At 53.0% G+C, this 18,536-nt stretch overlaps 1 protein-coding gene across 1 annotated transcript in view; it reads right to left on the bottom strand.

The window, feature by feature from the left end:
• Positions 1 to 18,536, bottom strand: part of HTR2C (5-hydroxytryptamine receptor 2C) — a 70,212-nt gene that overhangs the window by 8,974 nt on the left and 42,702 nt on the right. Inside the window, exon 2 of the mRNA XM_054388688.1 lies at positions 11,267 to 11,467. Coding sequence (XP_054244663.1) covers positions 11,267 to 11,467 — 201 coding nt within the window. The remainder of the gene's footprint in view (positions 1 to 11,266; positions 11,468 to 18,536) is intronic.

Below are 18,536 nucleotides of genomic sequence, written 5' to 3'. Positions count from 1 at the left end.
GGATGAGGCACTTAGTGCCATGGTCTGGGTGATTAGTTAGGGCTGGGTGATCAGTTGCACTTGATGATTTTGGAGGTCTCTTCCAACCAGGCTAGTTCTGTGATCCCTTTTCACCAGGGAGAACATGAATGGGATTTTTTCTCTTCTCCTCTCTTCTCCTGTCTGACAGAGCAGTGGGAAGCAAGACAGAGAGAGATGATCCTCTGGATTACAAATCCAATTACAATTGTTGTCCTAAGTGCCTCTTGTCAGCTTGAAAGCTGCTCTGAGGGAAGCAGAATGGTTCACAAATGAGGCAGAGACGATGCAGCCGACAGGGAGCAACAGATGCTCTGCACAGGCTCCCCATGAATAAAACAAACCCCAAAGGAGGGCAGGCACAGCTCGGTGAAACATTCACTGCCTTGGCCAGCTGAAAAGTGCAAGACAGACCTCAGACTGAGCTGAGGAACGCTCCTGGTTTGCTGCTTAAGATCATCCTTTCCTCTTTAATCTGGTTTGTCTTTGTAAGATTTGCTTTTTTGTTGTTTTTGGTTTTGTTTAATATCCTGTGGGGCTGGTTTGTTTGTTTAACAAGATCTGTTTAAAGCTTACTTTTCTGTTTAATAGATTCTTTTTCTGTTGAAGGTCTTCTTTTTCTATTTAATGTCTCCTCTTTTTTGTTTAAGATCTTCTTTTTCTGTTTAATATTTTTTTGTTTAATATCTTCATTTTCTGTTTAAGACCTTCTTATCCTAATTAAGATCTTTTTTATCCTAAGATCTTTTCTTTTCAATACCTTCTTTTCCTTTTTAATAACTTCTTTTTCTCTTTAAGATCTTCTTATCCTACTTAAGATCTGTTTTTTTCTGTTTAAGATATTTTCTTTTTAATATCTTCTTTTCCTTTTTAATAATTTCTTTTTCTGTTTAAGATATTCTTATCCTATTTAAGATCTTTTTTATCCTAAGATCTTTTCCTTCCAATACCTTCTTTTCCGTTTTAATAACTTCTTTTTCTGTTTAAGATCTTTTTATCCTATTTAAGATCTTTTTTCTTTAAGATCTTTTCTTTTTAATATCTTCTTTTCCTTTTTAATAACTTCTTTTTAAGATCTTTTTATCCTATTTAAGATATTTTTTCTTTAAGATCTTTTCTTTTTAATACCTTCTTTTTCTTTTCAATACCTTCTTTTCCTTTTTAATAACTTCTTCTCTTTAAGATCTTTTTATCCTATTTAAGATATTTTTTCTTTAAGATCTTTTCTTTTTAATACCTTCTTTTTCTTTTTAATACCTTCTTTTCCTTTTTAATAACTTCTTCTTCTCTTTAAGATCTTTTTATCCTATTTAAGATCTTTTTTTTCCTAAGAACTTTTCCTTTCAATACCTTCTTTTCCTTTTTTAATAACTTCTTTTTCTCTTTAAGATCTTTTTATCCTATTTAAGATCTTTTTTTTTTTCTTTAAGATCTTTTTAATACCTTCTTTTCATTTTTAATAATTTCTTTTTCTCTTCAAGATCTTCTTATCCTGTTCAGGATTTTTTTTTTTCTCTTTAAGATCTTTTTAATACCTTCTTTTCTTTTTTGATTACTTCTTTCTCTGTTTAAGATCTTTTCATTATCTTCTTTTCCTGTTTAATATCTTCTTTCCTTTGGCAAAATCCCCTGAGACTGAGAGAGGTTCCTGGGAAGATGAACTCTTTGGTGGTGATTCCCACTAAGTCGGGAAGCAATTTCCATTCTTTCTCACCACATTCTCATTCAGGAGATATTTCACTTGCTCCAGGGACAAGAGGAAAGCAGAGGCTTGCATGTGGGTTTACTCTGTCTCTCCACATGTGGAATTCTCAGGGCTCAACACAAGAAGGGTCACATTCTGCTGCTTGGCAATGCTGAGGGCCACCTCCTTGATTCAGCACTGGATACAAAGTCCCCTGTGGTCCATGGCAAGGGCTCCACGGATTCTCATGAGCTTTCCACCTCCCTACCATCCTCCTGGCATGTACACACAATAAAACCCCCTAGAAAACAGAGGAAAAGCTGTGTGCCAAGCAGGCTGTGGGAAGACTCTGCTCTGGTAAGAAGTCATCTGCAGGGCTGTGTTCAGCTCTGGAGCACTCAATACAGGAAGGACATGGACCTGAGGGAGAGGGTCTAGAAGAAGGCCGCAAGGATGATCAGGGATTTGGAGCAGCTCTGCTGTGGGGACAGGCTGAGGGAGCTGGGGGTGTTCAGCCTGGAGAAGAGAAGGCTCCAGGGAGACCTTAGAGCAGCCTGCCAGGACCTGAAGGGGCTACAAGAAGGCTGCAGAGGGACTGTTCCCAAAGGCCTGCAGGGACAGGCCCAGGGGCAATGGTTTGAAATGAGAGCAGAGCAGATTGAGATTGGATGTGAGGAACAAGTTCTGCACCAGGAGGCTGCTGGAACACTGCAGCAGGTTGCCCAGGGAGGTGGTTGAGGCTCCATCCCTGGAGATCTTCAAGGTGAGGCTGGACAGGACTCTGGGCAACCTGATCTAGTGGAGGATGTCCCTGCTGAGTGCAGGGGGTTGGACTGGGTGAGCTTTGGAGGTCCCTTCTATGATTCTGTGATTCTATGATCAGTGGCCATGGTGGTATCGGGTTGATGGTTGGACTCAATGACCTGAGAGGACTTTTCCAGCCAAAGCAATTCTATGATTCTGTGATTCTAACACTACAGAATCTCCCCAGGGAGCAGTCTGCACTGCAAACCCAAGGACACTGCTCTCCATCCTGATCTTTAACCTCCTAGTCATTATGATACAAAATAGATGGGTCACAGCTTGGAGAGACATTCACCTGAGTGTTGGCAGCTGTGGTACCCATGCAGCTGGCATGAGGCTCTGTTAGAGCAAATGAGAGCTGCCCCACCTAACCCTCTCAGAAAAGGGGAAACTAAGTCATAGAATCAGAGAATTGTCAGGGTTGGAAGGGACCTCAAGGCTCATCCAGTTCCAACCCCCCTGCCATGGCCAGGGACACCTCACACTACAGCAGGTTGCTCACAGCCACATCCAGCCTGGCTGCAAAAACCTCCAGGGGTGAGGCTTCCACCACCTCCCTGGGCAACCTGTGCCAGTCTCTCACCACCCTCATGGGGAACAACTTCTTCCTAACATCCAATCTCAATCTCCCCACTTCTACTTTTGCTCCATTCTCCCCAGTCCTATAATTCCCTGACACCCTAAAATCCCCCTCCCCAGCTTTCTTGTAGCCCCCTTAGGGTCTGTTTGTTTTCTCAACAGAAGTGTCTGATGAAGTGCTTGCACATGTGTCTGGCAGAAGCAAATCCCAGCAGACAGCAGCCTCCTGACTTGCACTGTGAAGAGCAGGCAGCAGCTTCAGGAAGCAAAGCTCTCCAGCTCAGAGGCACATGGAAGGACATGGGCCTCTGAAGTGATCAAGGCCAGGAGAATTCCACACCTTTCCCTTCTGTCAGCAGCCTGTTGCAGTGCATTTCATGTGCTAACACAACAGCAGTGCACCCCAGGGCTGGATTAGCTCTGCTTCTGACCTAACTGCTCTGATAGAGCAGCAGCCTGGTGTTGGTTTAAGGGATTGAACTGTGCAGGATCTCCCTGCCTGCAAGGAGCAGAGCTGCAAACAGAGGAGGGTGAGCAGTGGCTGAGCCTGGGCAAGCTTCCCTACAGCCTGGGCCCAGAGGGAAAAGCAGCAAGCCCAGGGAAAGACAGAAGAAATCCATCACTACCCTACTGCCCTTCTGCTCTGCTGAAGAGCTTCCCTTGGCTTGCTCAGTCACAGGTTTGCAGGGGGACATTGGAGCACAGGGGGCTGGGGGTTCTGCTCACAGTCTGCCTGCTGCCACAGCTGGGCCTCCCCAGCAGATCAACCATGCCTGAGCAGTACCCTCAAACACGAGACACTGGCATCTCCTTGCTCCTGGAAAGGGACGTGGTGGGATGCTCAGTCATGGGTTGTGCAAAAGCCCTCACAGACTGTCACCATCTGCTGTCACCATCCACTGCCACCACCTGGGGACAGGCTGGGAGAGTTGGGGCTGTTCAGCAAAGAGAAGAGAAAGCTCAGGGAGACCTGAGAGCAGCCTTCCAGGACCTGAAGGGGCTCCAGAAGAGCTGGGGAGGGACTTTGGACAAGGGCTGGGAGTGCCAGGATGAGGGACAATGGCTTTGAGCTGGGAGAGGGGAGACTGAGACTGGAGATGAGGAAGAAATTGTTGAGAGTGAGGGTGGGGAGACCCCCTGCTCCCTGCATGCTCCCTGGGCAGGGTCTTGTTTTAGCACCTAGCAGAGCATGCCCTGGCACCCTGCCCTGGGGGATCTGCTCCACTCTGTGCTGAGCAGGGAAACTGAAGAAAAGGCTGCCCAAGCCTGGCCTCCTAGGTCCTGGCTTTCCAAAGGGACCTGCAAGAGAGCTGGGAGGGAATTTTGAGAAGGGCTTGTAGTGATAGGATGAGAGGGAATGGATTAAGACTTTGAGGAGGAGAGATTGAGAGTGGAGATGAGGAAGAAATTCTTAGAGTGAGGGTGGGGAGAGACTGGCACAGGTTGCCCAGGGAGGCTGTGGCTGCCTCCTGCCTGGAGGTGCTGAAGGCCAGGCTGGATGAGGCCTTGAGCAAGCTGGGCTGGGGGGAGGTGTCCCTGCCCATGGCAGGGGCTTGGAACTGGATGAGCTTTAAGGTCCCTCTGAGCCCAAACCATTGTGTGGTGTCTGCTGTGGTTCCTCCCCAAAAGCACTTCTCCTGAGATGATCATTTACTGACACTTGCAGCACCTGTGTTTGGTACTTGCACAGACTTACAGGTTGCATTGGGCTGGAAGGGACCTCAAAGCTCATCTTGTCCAATCCCCCAGCCCTGCAGGTGAGGTCTCCCCAGAGCAGAGCAGAGGGGCAGGATCCTCTCTCTCCAGCTCTGCCCACACTGCTTTGGATGCAGCCCAGGCTGCCCTTGGCCTTCTGTGCTGCCAGTGCCCATTGCTGGCTCCTGTCCAGCTTCTCCCCCACCAGCACCCCCAAGGCCTTCTCTGCAGGGCTGCTCTCTGTCACCTCCTCCCCCAGCAGGATTGTTTCATTCTCACTGTGTGGCTATTTCTGTTGCCTACATTTCTATTCCCAGGCTCAGCACAGTTCTCTCTCTCACAAAACTCCTCCTCACAAACCCACCCAGAACTTACCAGCCCCCACTTTTTCCTCCAGCTGAACACAAGGCCCTCCTGCTCAGGTTACATGTGCTGCAGCACAGGACAAGTGGCTGTGATGTCCTTGAATGTGGAACAAAGAGGACTTTGGAAGAGACCCAATGATAAAGCAATTGTCAGCAGCCAGGAGGGCTCTGTTCTGTTCCTCTGATTCAAAGCCTAATCACAGGTTTAGGCTTCTGCAACCTGCCAAATCCAGAGCTCCATGAGCAAAGAGTCTCTGTTCTGTGTTCTGCTGTCAGGGAACTGGAATGCCAAAGCTACTCATTTCAGATCAATTACATAGTTTGGGATTTTTTCACTTCCAATTTTCCATTCTGATTCAGGAACTGAATTCAGGAGGCAGTTAAAAGTTTCTTTGGCCCCACTGGAGCAGGATTTAGGACGTGCAGCCTGACCTGCCTGCACCTAAGTGCTGCTTGGGATTTGGTGCTTCATCCTCTCCAGAAATAACAAACTCTTGTGTGATACTGAAGAGAGGATTCATCCACTTCACCTGTTTCATCCTCCTGACAATTGCCTGGATTTCATCAGGCCCCTCCAAGTGACTGGTAGGGAAGAGCTGTAAGACAGCACCAACACACTTGGGGTGTGTTCTGCTTCCTTTCATGTTCAGTTTATTCCTGGCTCTGTCACATCCCTAAACTAAGTTATGAAGTAAAAATAGTGATGCTGAACTGAGCTAGATACACACCCAGAACCACAGAACCACAGAATCACAGAACCCCAGGACCACTAAACTACAGAATCACAGAACCCCAGAACCACAGAAGCAGAGAATCACAGAACCCCGGAATCAAAGAATCACAGAACCCCAGAACCACAGAAGCAGAGAATCACAGAACCACAGAATCACAGAACCACAGAAACCCAGAACCACAGAAGCAGAGAATCACAGAACCACAGAACCCCAGAACCCCAGAATCACAGAGTTCCAAAATCACAGAATGACAAAAAACATCCTGTTGGAGGAGACCTCCAAGCTCATCCAGTCCAACCCTTGACCCCCCTGGGGCAATTGAGGCCATTTTCTCTCATCCTGATACTGGGGAGCTGTAGAGAGCAATGAGGTCTCCCCTCAGCCTCCTCTTCTCCAGACTGAACACTCCCAGTTCACACAGTCACAGAATACATCCAAGTTGGAAGAGACCTCCAGGCTCACCCAGTCCAGCCCTCAGCCCAGCACTGCAGGGCCAGCACCAAACCATGTCCCTAAGCACCAGCTCCATGCTGCTGGAACACCCCCAGGGATGGTGACTGCAGCACTGCCCTGGGCAGCCTGTTCCAATGTCTGAGATCCCTTCCAGAGCAGAAATAGTTCCTGAGTCCAGCCTGAGCCTGCCCTGCTGCAGCTTGCAACCATTCCCTCTGCTCCTGTCCCTTGCCACCAAGGAGCAGAGGCTGCTCCCTGCCTGCTCCAACCTCCCTTCAGGGAGCTGTAGAGAGCAATGAGGTCTCCCTCAGCCTCCTCTTCTCCAGCCTGCACACCCCCAGCTCCCTCAGCCCCTCCTCTAGCCCAGGGGCTCCAGGCCCTTCTCCAGCCTCGCTGTCCTGCTCTGGACAGGCTCCAGCCCCTCAATGTCCTTCCTGTGGTGAGGAGCCCAGAACCAAGAGTGCTTTTCTTTCTCCATTTCATGCTTCTCTTTCTCCTGTTGCATGCACTGGGGAGGGTGAAACTCCAGCAACATCTCAGTGCCCTGACCAAACCCTCTGGGAAGTATCAATTCTGCCTGCATCTTCAGAAACCAAAACCCCCAGGGATGCAAGCAGAGAGTGCCCTGGGGCAGTTGTTTCTACATCAAAGAGCACAAACCAAGTCTAGACATGCTGGACCCCCCCTCAGCTCCAGTCCCAGCAAAGCACAGCACACAGCTACAGCTGCAATGCATCTCCCTTCCCAGCCTAGGGAGGGAAGTGCTGCCCAAGGTGGCTCTCCAAAGCTCTGTGCACTGGATCCTGCTGAGCAGCTGAGCAAAACCTTCTTCCTAAAGTCTTTTGGGTGCTGGGGAATAAATATAGCAGCCCTTGCCTTGCTGAGGGCTGACAAGCCAGGTGCATGCAAAAGGAAAGTGCAGCTCCTCCTTCTTTCCAAGCTGTTCTCTGGGGGTGTTCAGTGTGGAGAAGAGGAGGCTGAGGGAGACCTCACTGCTCTCTACAGCTCCCTGAGAGGAGGCTGCAGCCAGGTGGGGGTTGGGCTCTGCTCTCTAGTCTCAGGTGATAGAAGGAGAGGAAATGGCCTGAAATTGTGCCAGGGGAGAGTTGGGTTGGAGAGGAGGACAAATGTCTTTGGTGCAAGAGTGGTCAGGGACTGGCAGAGGCTGCCCAGGGAGGTGGTGGAGTCCCCATGCCTGGAGGTGTTCCAGAACCCTGTGGCCATGGCACTTGGGGCCATGGTTTGGTGGCCATGGTGGGGTTGGGTTGCTGGTTGGACTGGGTGATCTGGGAGGGCTTTGCCAACCAACACAACTCTCTGATTCCATGATTTCAGTTGTTAAACATCACCTGAGGAAGCTGGGCAGGGATGAGGTGATTGTACTCTGAAGTCACCTCACCTGTCCCATCTCAGGTCCATTCCTTGGGGGACAGCAGAGCCCACAGAGTTCCTCACTGCTGTTATCCTGAGCCCATTCCCCAGCCAGTAGCTCCAGGGAGGGCTGGGTCTGTGGCTCTCTTGGCATCTGCCTGGTCAGGCCCTGGCTGTGCTTTCCAGCCTGCTTGCTCAACCAGCCAGACATGAACCACTTGTGACCTTCCTTTGTTTCTTGGACCCAGAGTTCAAAACCACAACTCAGCCATCAAGGCTTGGCAGGCAGCCACTTGAGCACTACCCCAAAGTTCCAAGGATAGCTCTGCACAGGCAAACAGCTGCAGATGAGCTCCAGAAATGGAAGCAGCCTTCATGACCAGGTTTGGCAATGTGCTGCTCAGTGCTGCTGGCAGATGTGTCTGCCTCTGCTGGGGAGAGGGCAACCCAAGCAGCACACATCTGAGGCTGCTCCCAGGTGGCTGCTTACACACTGCTCTCTTAGCAGCTTTCTTCCCTGGGACAAACAGGCAGCACAGGCAGTTTGAAATCCTAATCACAGAATCACAGAAATATAGAATCCCAGAACCACAGAATCCCAGAATCTCAGAATCCCAGAATCTCAGAATCCCAGAGTCTCAGAATCCCAGAATCCCAGAATCCCAGAATCTCAGAATCACAGCATCCCGGAACCTCAGAATCCCAGAATCCCAGAATTACAGAATCTCAGAATCCCAGAATCTCAGAATCCCAGAATCCCAGAATCCCAGAATCCCAGAATCCCAGAATTATGGAATCCAAGAATCTCAGAGTCCCAGAATCCCAGAACCTCAGAACCTCAGAATCCCAGAAAACATCCAATTGGCAGAGTCCTCCCAGCTCATCCAGTGCAAGTCCTGACCCAGCCCTGCAGGGTCAACCCCCAGCCATATCCCTGAGCACCAGCTCCATGCTGCCTGAACACCTAAATGGATTTATGGAGCCCAGGCTGATTTCACAATGGGTTGCATTCCCTAGAGGAAGCACAGCAGGCCTGTGGCAGAGGAAAACATGGGAATTTGTTTCCAACAGACATTTTCATTATGTCCATGAAGACAGAAAGGACATTTTACCTTTTTTTTTTAATATTTGGCCTTTTTTTCCCATAGGCTTTTTCATTGACAAACTTCTTCAAGAGTGGCCCCTGCAGCACCCAGACATCCAGGACCAGATTCCGCTGCTAACTCAGGCACAACCAAGGAAAAGTTCAAGCACCTGAACCATGCCTTTCACAGAATCCAAAAGTCATTTCTGGTGCAGAAGACCTTTAAGATCACCAAGTCCAAGCATTTTCTAACGCTACCACCCCTGGTGCTAAAACCATGTCCCACAGCACCACATCTCTGCCTCTTTAATGGGATGGGGATTCAACCACCACAGAACCACAGAATGGGTTGGGATGGAAGGGATCTTAAAGTTCATCCAGTTCCAACCCCCTGCCATGGGCAGCGACACCTCCCACCAGCCCAGCTTGCTCAAGGCCTCATCCAGCATTGAACACCTCCAGAGAGGGAGCATCCTAATCATGATTGGAAGCCAAGTGAACAAAGCTGGGACTCCTTTTTCTTTGGAGAAACCACCAGAAAGGCAGAGAGCAGCAAGACAGGAGCAGGGTTGTGTGGCCTCATCCAGCCTGGCCTTGGACACCTCCAGGGAGGAGGCAGCCACAGCCTCCCTGGGCAACCTGTGCCAGTCTCTCCCCACCCTCACTCTAAAGAATTTCTTCCTCATCTCCAATCTCAATCTGCCCTCTCCCAGCTCAAAGCCATTGTCCCTCACCCTAGCACTCCCAGCCCTTGTCCAAAGTCCCTCCCCAGCTCTCCTGGACCCCATCAGGTACTGGACCATGGGGATGGGGATTTTCCTTGCACTGTACAGCATTTAATAAACATTAAATATTAAACCTTTGCAAGACTTCAGTTTATAGGATGTAAAAAGCAATGCAGCAAAGGGAAGTGGCCATGCAGGGGCAGCCCCTGCTCTAGATGTCTTATTTTATAAAGTATATCAAAAAGCTTTCCCCCAAAATGGTTTTCTTCCCTACAATTCTGACTATTACAGAGTTATCCTCCTGCCATTATGCTTTTCCCCCCCTTTATTTTACTGCTGCTTTATTGATTGTTTTTTGTCAAAGTGATATAAAAAAAGGCTTCCCTTATGTCTGCTCCTCATCCAGCAGGGCTGCAAACTGGCTCATTCAGCACCAGCAGCAACCCAGCAGAGGATGGCAGAGGTTGCAAAGGCTCAGCCAGAGCAGGAAATACCTGCCTGGTAGATGGCTTCCAACTCAGATGGCTTCACTTACAGCCCCCCAGCATCTGAGTGACTTTCATTGCAGAGGCTGCCCTGGAGACACCTTCTTAGTGCTGCCTGGGTTCTCACACAGCTTCACATTGGGTTGGGTTGGGTTGAGTTGGTTGTGTTGGGTTGGGCACTGGGTTGGAAGGGAGCCTCCAAGGGCATCTTGTCCAGCCCCCTGCAGGCAGCAGGGACACCTCCAGCTAGAGCAGGCTGCACAGGGACACAGCCAGGCTCAGCTTGAATGTCTCCAGGGATGGAGCCTCAACCACCTCCCTGGGCAGCCTGTGCCAGTGTCTCACCAGCCTCACTGTGCACAACTCCCTCCTGATGTCCAACCTACCTCTGCCCTGCTCCACTTTCAAACCATTGCCTCTCATCCTATCCCCACAGCCCCTTCTGAACAGTCCCTCCCCAGCCTGCCTGCAGCTCCCCTGCAGATGCTGAAATGCAGCTCTGAGGTCTGCCTGGAGCCTTCTCTTCTCCAGGCTGAACAGCCACAACTCTCCCAGGGGAGGTTCTCTGATCATCTTGGTGGACTCCTCTGGGCCTGCTCCAGCAGTTCAATGTCCCTCATGTGCTGGGGTCCCACAGCTGGCCCCAGCCCTGCAGGTGAGGTCTCCCCAGAGCAGAGCAGAGCAGAGGGGCAGGATCCTCTCTCTCCAGCTCTGCCCACACTGCTTTGGATGCAGCCCAGGCTGCCCTTGGCCTTCTGTGCTGCCAGTGCCCATTGCTGGCTCCTGTCCAGCTTCTCCCCCACCAGCACCCCCAAGGCCTTCTCTGCAGGCTGCTCTCAATCTCCTCACCCCCAGCCTGATCTGATTCTGAGGATTGCTCTGACCCAGCTGCAGCACCCTGCCCTTTGCCTCACTGAACCTCACAGTGCTCCTCAGCCCTTTCTGATGCTGTTTGCTGCGTTGTTTACTCAGCAGGTTTCTGGCACCACCTGTCTGCATTACTGCTGTTATTGGCACATTGCTGTGTGCCACAGCAGTGATCCCTGAGCTCTGAGGGTGGTGCTAGCCTGACAAATGCCTCCTGAGTGAGGTCACTGACCAAGCCCCAAGGAAAACTTTCTGCTGCCCAGCGAGGATTTATTACACCTCAGGCGGGTCAGGGAAGAGTCAATATGATTATCCCCTTCAAGGAGAAAATTCTACAGCAAAAAGGGGAGGGAGGGCATCATTCATCCAGACAGAGTGAAGGTGCTGAGGCACTTTGCTTACCTATGGATATGGTCCAGACTGCAGCAATCTTCATGATGGCCTTGGTGCGGGAGTTGAAGCGGCTGTGCTCTATGGGGTTGCGGATTGCTACGTACCGGTCAAGAGAGATGGCACACAGGTGCATGATAGAGGCAGTGGAAAAGAGCACATCTAGGGAAATCCAGATAGGGCACAACTGGTTAGGCAAAGGCCAAGCATAATCTGAAACATAGAGAGAAAAGAAATGAAAGGAAAAAAACAAAAACAAAAGAAAAGAAAAGAAAAGGAAAGGAAACGCGGCAGGGAGATGGAGCTGAGAAACTCTGGGGAGGGGTGAGAGAGAGATCCTGGGGAGGGGGAGAGAGAGATCCTGGGGAGGGGGAGAGAGAGATCTTGGGGAGGGGGAGAGAGAGATCCTGGGGAGGGGGAGAGAGAGATCCTGGGGAGGGGTGAGAGAGATCCTGGGGAGGGGGTGAGAGAGATCCTGGGGAGGGGGAGAGAGAGATCCTGGGGAGGGGTGAGAGAGATCCTGGGGAGGGGTGAGAGAGATCCTGGGGAGGGGAGAGATGGGGAGGGAGAGAGATCCTGGGGAGGGGGAGAGAGAGATCCTGGGGAGGGGTGAGAGAGATCCTGGGGAGGGGGAGAGAGAGATCCGGGGGAGGGGGAGAGAGATCCTGGGGAGGGGGAGAGAGAGATCCTGGGGAGGGGGAGAGAGAGATCCTGGGGAGGGGGAGAGAGAGATCCTGGGGAGGGGGAGAGAGAGATCCAGGGGAGGGGGAGAGAGAGATCCTGGGGAGGGGAGAGAGAGATCCTGGGGAGGGGGAGAGGATCCTGGGGAGGGGGAGAGAGGATCCTGGGGAGGGGGAGAGAGAGATCCTGGGGAGGGGGAGGAGGATCTGGGGAGGGGGAGAGAGATCCTGGGGAGGGGGAGAGAGGACTGGGAGGGGGAGAGAGATCCTGGGGAGGGGGAGAGAGAGATCCTGGGGAGGGGGAGAGAGGATCCTGGGGAGGGGGAGGAGAGAGATCCTGGGGAGGGGGGAGAGAGAGATCCTGGGGAGGGGGGAGAGAGATCCTGGGGAGGGGGGAGAGAGGATCTGGGGAGGGGGAGAGAGAGATCCTGGGGAGGGGGAGAGAGAGATCCTGGGGAGGGGGAGAGAGAGATCCTGGGGAGGGGGAGAGAGAGATCCTGGGGAGGGGGAGAGGATGGGGAGGGGGAGAGAGGATCCTGGGGAGGGGGAGAGAGAGATCCTGGGGAGGGGGAGAGAGAGATCCTGGGGAGGGGGGAGAGTGGAGGGGAGGGGAGAGGATCCTGGGGAGGGGGGAGAGAGGATCTGGGGAGGGGGAGAGAGGATCCTGGGGAGGGGGGAGAGAGAGATCCTGGGGAGGGGGAGAGAGAGATCCTGGGGAGGGGGAGAGAGAGATCCTGGGGAGGGGGAGAGAGAGATCCTGGGGGAGGGGGAGAGAGGATCCTGGGGAGGGGGAGGAGAGAGATCCTGGGGAGGGGGAGAGAGAGATCCTGGGGAGGGGGAGGGATGGAGGGGGAGAGAGGATCTGGGGGGAGGGGAGAGGACCTGGGGGGAGGGGAGAGAGATCCTGGGGAGGGGGAGGAGAGAGACCTGGGGAGGGGGAGAGAGGATCCTGGGGAGGGGGAGAAGGATCTGGAGGGGAGGGAGAGAGGATCCTGGGGAGGGGAGAGGAGGGGAGGGAGAGGATCCTGGGGAGGGGGGGAGAGAGAGATCCTGGGGAGGGGAGAGGAGATGGGGAGGGGGAGAGGATCCTGGGGAGGGGGAGAGAGGATCCTGGGGAGGGGGAGAGAGAGATCCTGGGGAGGGGGAGAGAGAGATCCTGGGGAGGGGGAGGAGAGAGATCCTGGGGAGGGGGAGAGAGAGATCCTGGGGAGGGGAGGGAGAGAGGATCCTGGGGGAGGGGGAGAGAGAGATCCTGGGGAGGGGGAGAGAGGATCCTGGGGAGGGGGAGAGAGAGATCCTGGGGAGGGGGAGAGAGAGATCCTGGGGAGGGGAGGGAGAGAGGATCCTGGGGAGGGGAGGGAGAGAGAGATCCTGGGGAGGGGGAGAGAGATCCTGGGGAGGGGGGAGAGAGAGATCCTGGGGAGGGGGAGAGAGGATCTGGGGAGGGGAGAGGATCCTGGGGAGGGGGAGAGAGAGATCCTGGGGAGGGGGAGAGAGAGATCCTGGGGAGGGGAGAGAGAGATCCTGGGGAGGGGGAGAGAGAGATCCTGGGGAGGGGGAGAGAGGACTGGGGAGGGGGAGAGAGATCCTGGGGAGGGGGAGAGAGAGATCCTGGGGAGGGGTGAGAGAGAGATCCTGGGGAGGGGGAGAGAGAGATCCTGGGGAGGGGGTGAAAGAGAGATCCTGGGGAGGGGTGAGAGAGATCCTGGGGAGGGGGAGAGAGAGATCCTGGGGAGGGGGAGGAGAGAGATCCTGGGGAGGGGGAGAGAGAGATCCTGGGGAGGGGGAGAGAGAGATCTGGGGAGGGGGAGAGAGAGATCCTGGGGAGGGGGTGAGAGAGAGATCCTGGGGAGGGGGGAGAGAGAGATCCTGGGGAGGGGGAGAGAGAGATCCTGGGGAGGGGGAGAGAGAGATCCTGGGGAGGGGGAGAGAGAGATCCTGGGGAGGGGGAGAGAGAGATCCTGGGGAGGGGGGAGAGAGAGATCCTGGGGAGGGGGAGAGAGGATCCTGGGGAGGGGGAGAGAGAGATCCTGGGGAGGGGGAGAGAGAGATCCTGGGGAGGGGGAGAGAGTGGGGAGGGAGAGGATCCTGGGGAGGGGAGAGAGATCTGGGGAGGGGAGAGAGAGATCCTGGGGAGGGGGGAGAGAGATCCTGGGGAGGGGGAGAGAGAGATCCTGGGGAGGGGGAGAGAGATCCTGGGGAGGGGGTGAAAGAGAGATCCTGGGGAGGGGGAGAGAGAGATCCTGGGGAGGGGGAGAGAGAGATCCTGGGGAGGGGTGAGGGATCCTGGGGAGGGGGAGAGAGAGATCCTGGGGAGGGGGAGAGAGAGATCCTGGGGAGGGGGGAGAGAGATCCTGGGGAGGGGGAGAGAGATCTGGGGAGGGGGAGAGAGATCCTGGGGAGGGGGAGAGAGAGATCCTGGGGAGGGGGAGAGAGATCCTGGGGAGGGGTGAGAGAGAGATCCTGGGGAGGGGGAGAGAGAGATCCTGGGGAGGGATGAGAAACCCTGGGAAGGGCTGAGAAATCCTGAAGAGGGCTGAGAAATCTTAGGGCAGGCTGAGAAAGCCTGAGCAGGGCTGAACTCTGCAGTGGCAGGAAGGGGCCCATGCATGGTGAGGCAATCAGAGGATGCAAGGGGTTGGAAGGAACCTCTGGAAGTCATCCAGTCCAACCCCCTGCCAGAGCAGGATCACGCAGGGCAGGGCACACAGGATTGCACCCAGGTGGGCCCTACAGTCTGCACAGAAGGAGACTCCACAACCTCTCTGGGCAGCCTGCTCCAGGGCTCCAGCACCCTCACACCAAAGAAGCTTCTCATGCTGAGGAGGAAGTTCTTACATTCCAGTTTGTGTCCTGTCACAGGACACCACTGAAAGTAGCCTGGCCCCTGCTTCCTGCCCCCCACCCTTCAGATATTACAACCACTGATCAGATCCCCTCTCAGCCTTCCCCTCTCCACACTAAACAGCCCCAGGGCTCTCAGTATTTCCTCACCACACAGATGTTCCAGGCCCTTCATCATCCTCACAGCCTCTGCTGGACACTCTCTAGCCTATCCCTGTCCCTTTTGAACTGGGGAGCCCAGAACTGGACACAATACTCCAGATGTGGCCTCACCAGGACAGAGCAGAGGGGCAGGAGACCCTCCCCTGACCTGCTGGCCACATTGGTAATGCAGCCCAGCACTTCTCAGTTGCTGTCTGCTGAAGACAAAGGCACCAGACAGTTTCTCTGCCCAGTCTATCACCTACCCAAACACCACTGCTCCCCCTGAACCCCCTCCTCAGGCAGTGCACCTTAGGAGCAGAGGGCTGCTTGGCTCCATGCACAGCAGCTGGGATGGAGTGGCTAAAATGTGGAAGTCCTGAGCTCTGTAGGGCAGCCTGGGCTGCACCCAAAGTAGCATGGCCAAAAAGTTGAGTTAGGGGATTCTGGCCCTCTGCTCTGCTCTGGGGAGACCTCACCTGCAGTGCTGCACCCAGCTCTGGTGCCCTCAACACAGGAAGGACCTGGACCTGATGGAGGGCGTCCAGAGGAGGCCACAAGGATGATCAGGAGGTTGGAGCAGCTCTGCTACAAGGACAGGCTGAGGGAGCTTGGGGTGTTCAGCCTGGAGAAGAGAAGGCTCCAGGGAGACCTTAGAGCAGCCTGCCAGGACCTGAAGGGGCCACAAGCAGGCTGCAGATGAACTGTTCCCAAAGGCCTGCAGGGACAGGACCAGGAGCAATGGTTTGAAATGAGAGCAGAGCAGATTGAGATTGGATGTGAGGAACAAGTTCTGCACCAGGAGGCTGCTGGAACACTGCAAGAGGTTGCCCAGGGAGGTGGTTGAGGCTCCATCCCTGGCAATCTTCAAGGTGAGGCTGGACAGGGCTCTGGGCAACCTGATCCAGTGGAGGATGTCCCTGCTGAGTGCAGGGGGTTGGACTGGGTGAGTTTTGGAGGTCTCTTCCAGGTCAGATCATTCTATAATCATTCTCTCCAGAAACAACCATGCCAGCAAACTGAGCAGAGCAGAGAGCTGCTTCCACCAGCAGCTGGCACACAGCTAACTTGGGTGCCTGCAGTTGTTAATCAGTTTGCTCAGTGCTGAAATGCAGCTGGAGAGTAACAGTGACCCAGAAAGATCCTCAAGAGGCACTGGCAGTGAAATGAAAGCTCAGAAAAAATGGATTTGTGAATCCTTCCATGGATTGTGGGAGCTGGGTAACAAGCTCTGGGCCTCTAAGATACAGATGAAAATAGATCAACAGGAGCCCTGGCAGCAGGACTCACTTCCTAGCAGGGGAGCAGGGAGATGTTGAGACACTTCCTAGCAGGGGAACAATGAGATGTTCTCCTGGCTTCAATCAGAGCATGGATCTCCAAAGCAATCTTGATGTTCACTTCAAGCATCACAAATGTCACTCTGCAGGGTCAGTGTTGCAGTAATAAAGGTGCAGCCCCATCCTGCTGACCTCCCATGGGAAAGGAGAGACATTTGTTTCATCAAGCACATTTTGAAACTAATCATCCAGCCAGGAGAGATCCTGGATAGCTGACATGGAGAAACTGCAGATGAACTGAACCAGAACAAAGGCCTGCAGGGACAGGACCAGGGGCAAAGGCTTCAAACTAGAGCAGAGCAGTGAGGAACAAGTTCTGCACTATGATAGTAGTGGAACACTGCAAGAGGTTGCCCAGGGAGGTGGTTGAGGCTCCATCCCTGGAGCTATTCAAGGTGAGGCTGGACAGGGCTCTGGGCAACCTGATCCAGTGGAGAATGTCCCTGCTGAGTGCAGGGGGTTGGATGGATGACCTTTGGGGGTCTCTTCCAACCCAAACCATTCTGTGATTCCATGAAATTATCACAAATTGCCCCAGAGAAGCCCAGGAGCCCTTCACAAAGAGCAGAGCAGAAGGAGATGGACACATCAGCTCCCTTTACCAGGGCATTACCCACAGAAGAAGTGCCAAGTACCTCATGAAAGCTTCAGCTCTGGGCAGAGAAACCATTTATTTCATCAAGCTTGCCCCACCGCTGCCCCTCACCCGCTAGTTCCTGTCTCTAGGTATGTCTGTTCCCCGTCGGAAGAGGACTGAGATACCTAAGCAGCAAACATTCCCAGAGGACGCTCCCCTGCCTTATCGCCATAAGGCGAACACTAGAGCTCGGTCCAAACGACACATATTGTACAGGCTGGAGTCATCAATCAGCTTTGGAAGGACCCCAGCTCTGACCTAATATCAGAGGACGTCAATCCCTCCGGGTGAGCTCACGTTATGACTCAGGGCCCTTCACATGAGGCTACAGCAGATACATTCCGCGTGTTCCTCCCTCGCTACTTGTTTTTCATCATCTGTTATCTGCTTTATAAGTTCACATTAATGACATACTTGACTTTTTGTGGCCAAGTAGCTTGAGCTTCTCAAAGTCGAGTTTCTCCTTGTCAGCCCTCTGCTAGCGCTAGATATCAATTCTTTAATCACCTGATGTTGTTGGGTCAGTTGATAATTGGTTTGCTTCACAAGCGGCGTTAGGACCACACAATCTGATCTCCCCTTCAAGACGGCGGACCCGACTTCGCTCCCCTACGGCAGCCCTCGCCCTCTGTGTGGCTTATTCGTTCACACGATCCAGGCCCTAGTTGCCCTCTATGAGGTTGACAACATTGGAGGCACCGGCTGCGAACTCACTGCACTGCAATACACGCTAACGACGCATTCCAGAAAGTGCTGTGCCGACGAGCACTGCCGACGAATACTCAGAAGACACCCCCCTCTCACTCACACAGATTCCCTTTTATTTCTTGCCGTGCACGCCATTGCCAGTGTAGGACCATCCCCAAACTAGACCTACACGAAAGTCTCAGAGCGTCCCCCACCCCACTCTAAATCAGCAGAAGTCCCTGTGAGCGGAAGCATTGCCCCTAAAGAGAAGTCAGTTTCTGTGAAGTTGGCTTATCTCTTAGACAGCACCCCTGCCACCAAGAAATCCCTGGCCAGAAGCAGAAAATTCATTAAGTCCCACAGTTAAAGTCCTTTTTTGGCCCATAAGAGCTGAAGAACCGTTTTTAGTTTGTTTTAACCTCAAGGATTTTACTAGGCCGTAGTGGAAGCTGATAATTCTTTTTATATCTTATTCATTAGTATTATCAAAATTCCCGCCCATTGACCATAGTAGCTGTTTGCCTGTTAACAGTTGAACACCTGACGGGATCCAGCTAGGACGGTCCTTCTTGCTCAGAGTAGAATGTTGAGACCCTTTTCGCTCCGAGCCCGAGCGTTGTGATACTAGAAGATCAGGCCGCTTCTAAGGCAGGGGAATGGTTTTGTAAGCTTTTGTAGTGGTCAGAGGGGACTCAATAGAGTTAACTGTTGAGTGGAAGCTGAGGAAGAGAGTTCTTGAGGTGTGAGTGGTGGTGATGACTTCTTGGCCTCACAGCAGTGTGTTTGTTGTCGCTTTCCAGGTGAGGGCGTGTTTCGAAGTAGCTATCATGGTTGACTGGATGATAGTTGTAAGCCAATTTCCTGTTTGTCTAGTCAGCACTTTTTTTTCTGAAGTCTTGGTAGCCTTGGGAGGGGATCTCGCCACATGCTCCTCACCTATGACCTTGGCTTGG

The sequence above is a fragment of the Indicator indicator genome, chromosome 17, assembly GCF_027791375.1.
Source record: "Indicator indicator isolate 239-I01 chromosome 17, UM_Iind_1.1, whole genome shotgun sequence".
Taxonomy (NCBI): Eukaryota; Metazoa; Chordata; class Aves; order Piciformes; family Indicatoridae; genus Indicator; species Indicator indicator.
Note: the sequence above shows the minus strand (reverse complement) of the source record. Positions and strands in the feature narration are given on the sequence as shown.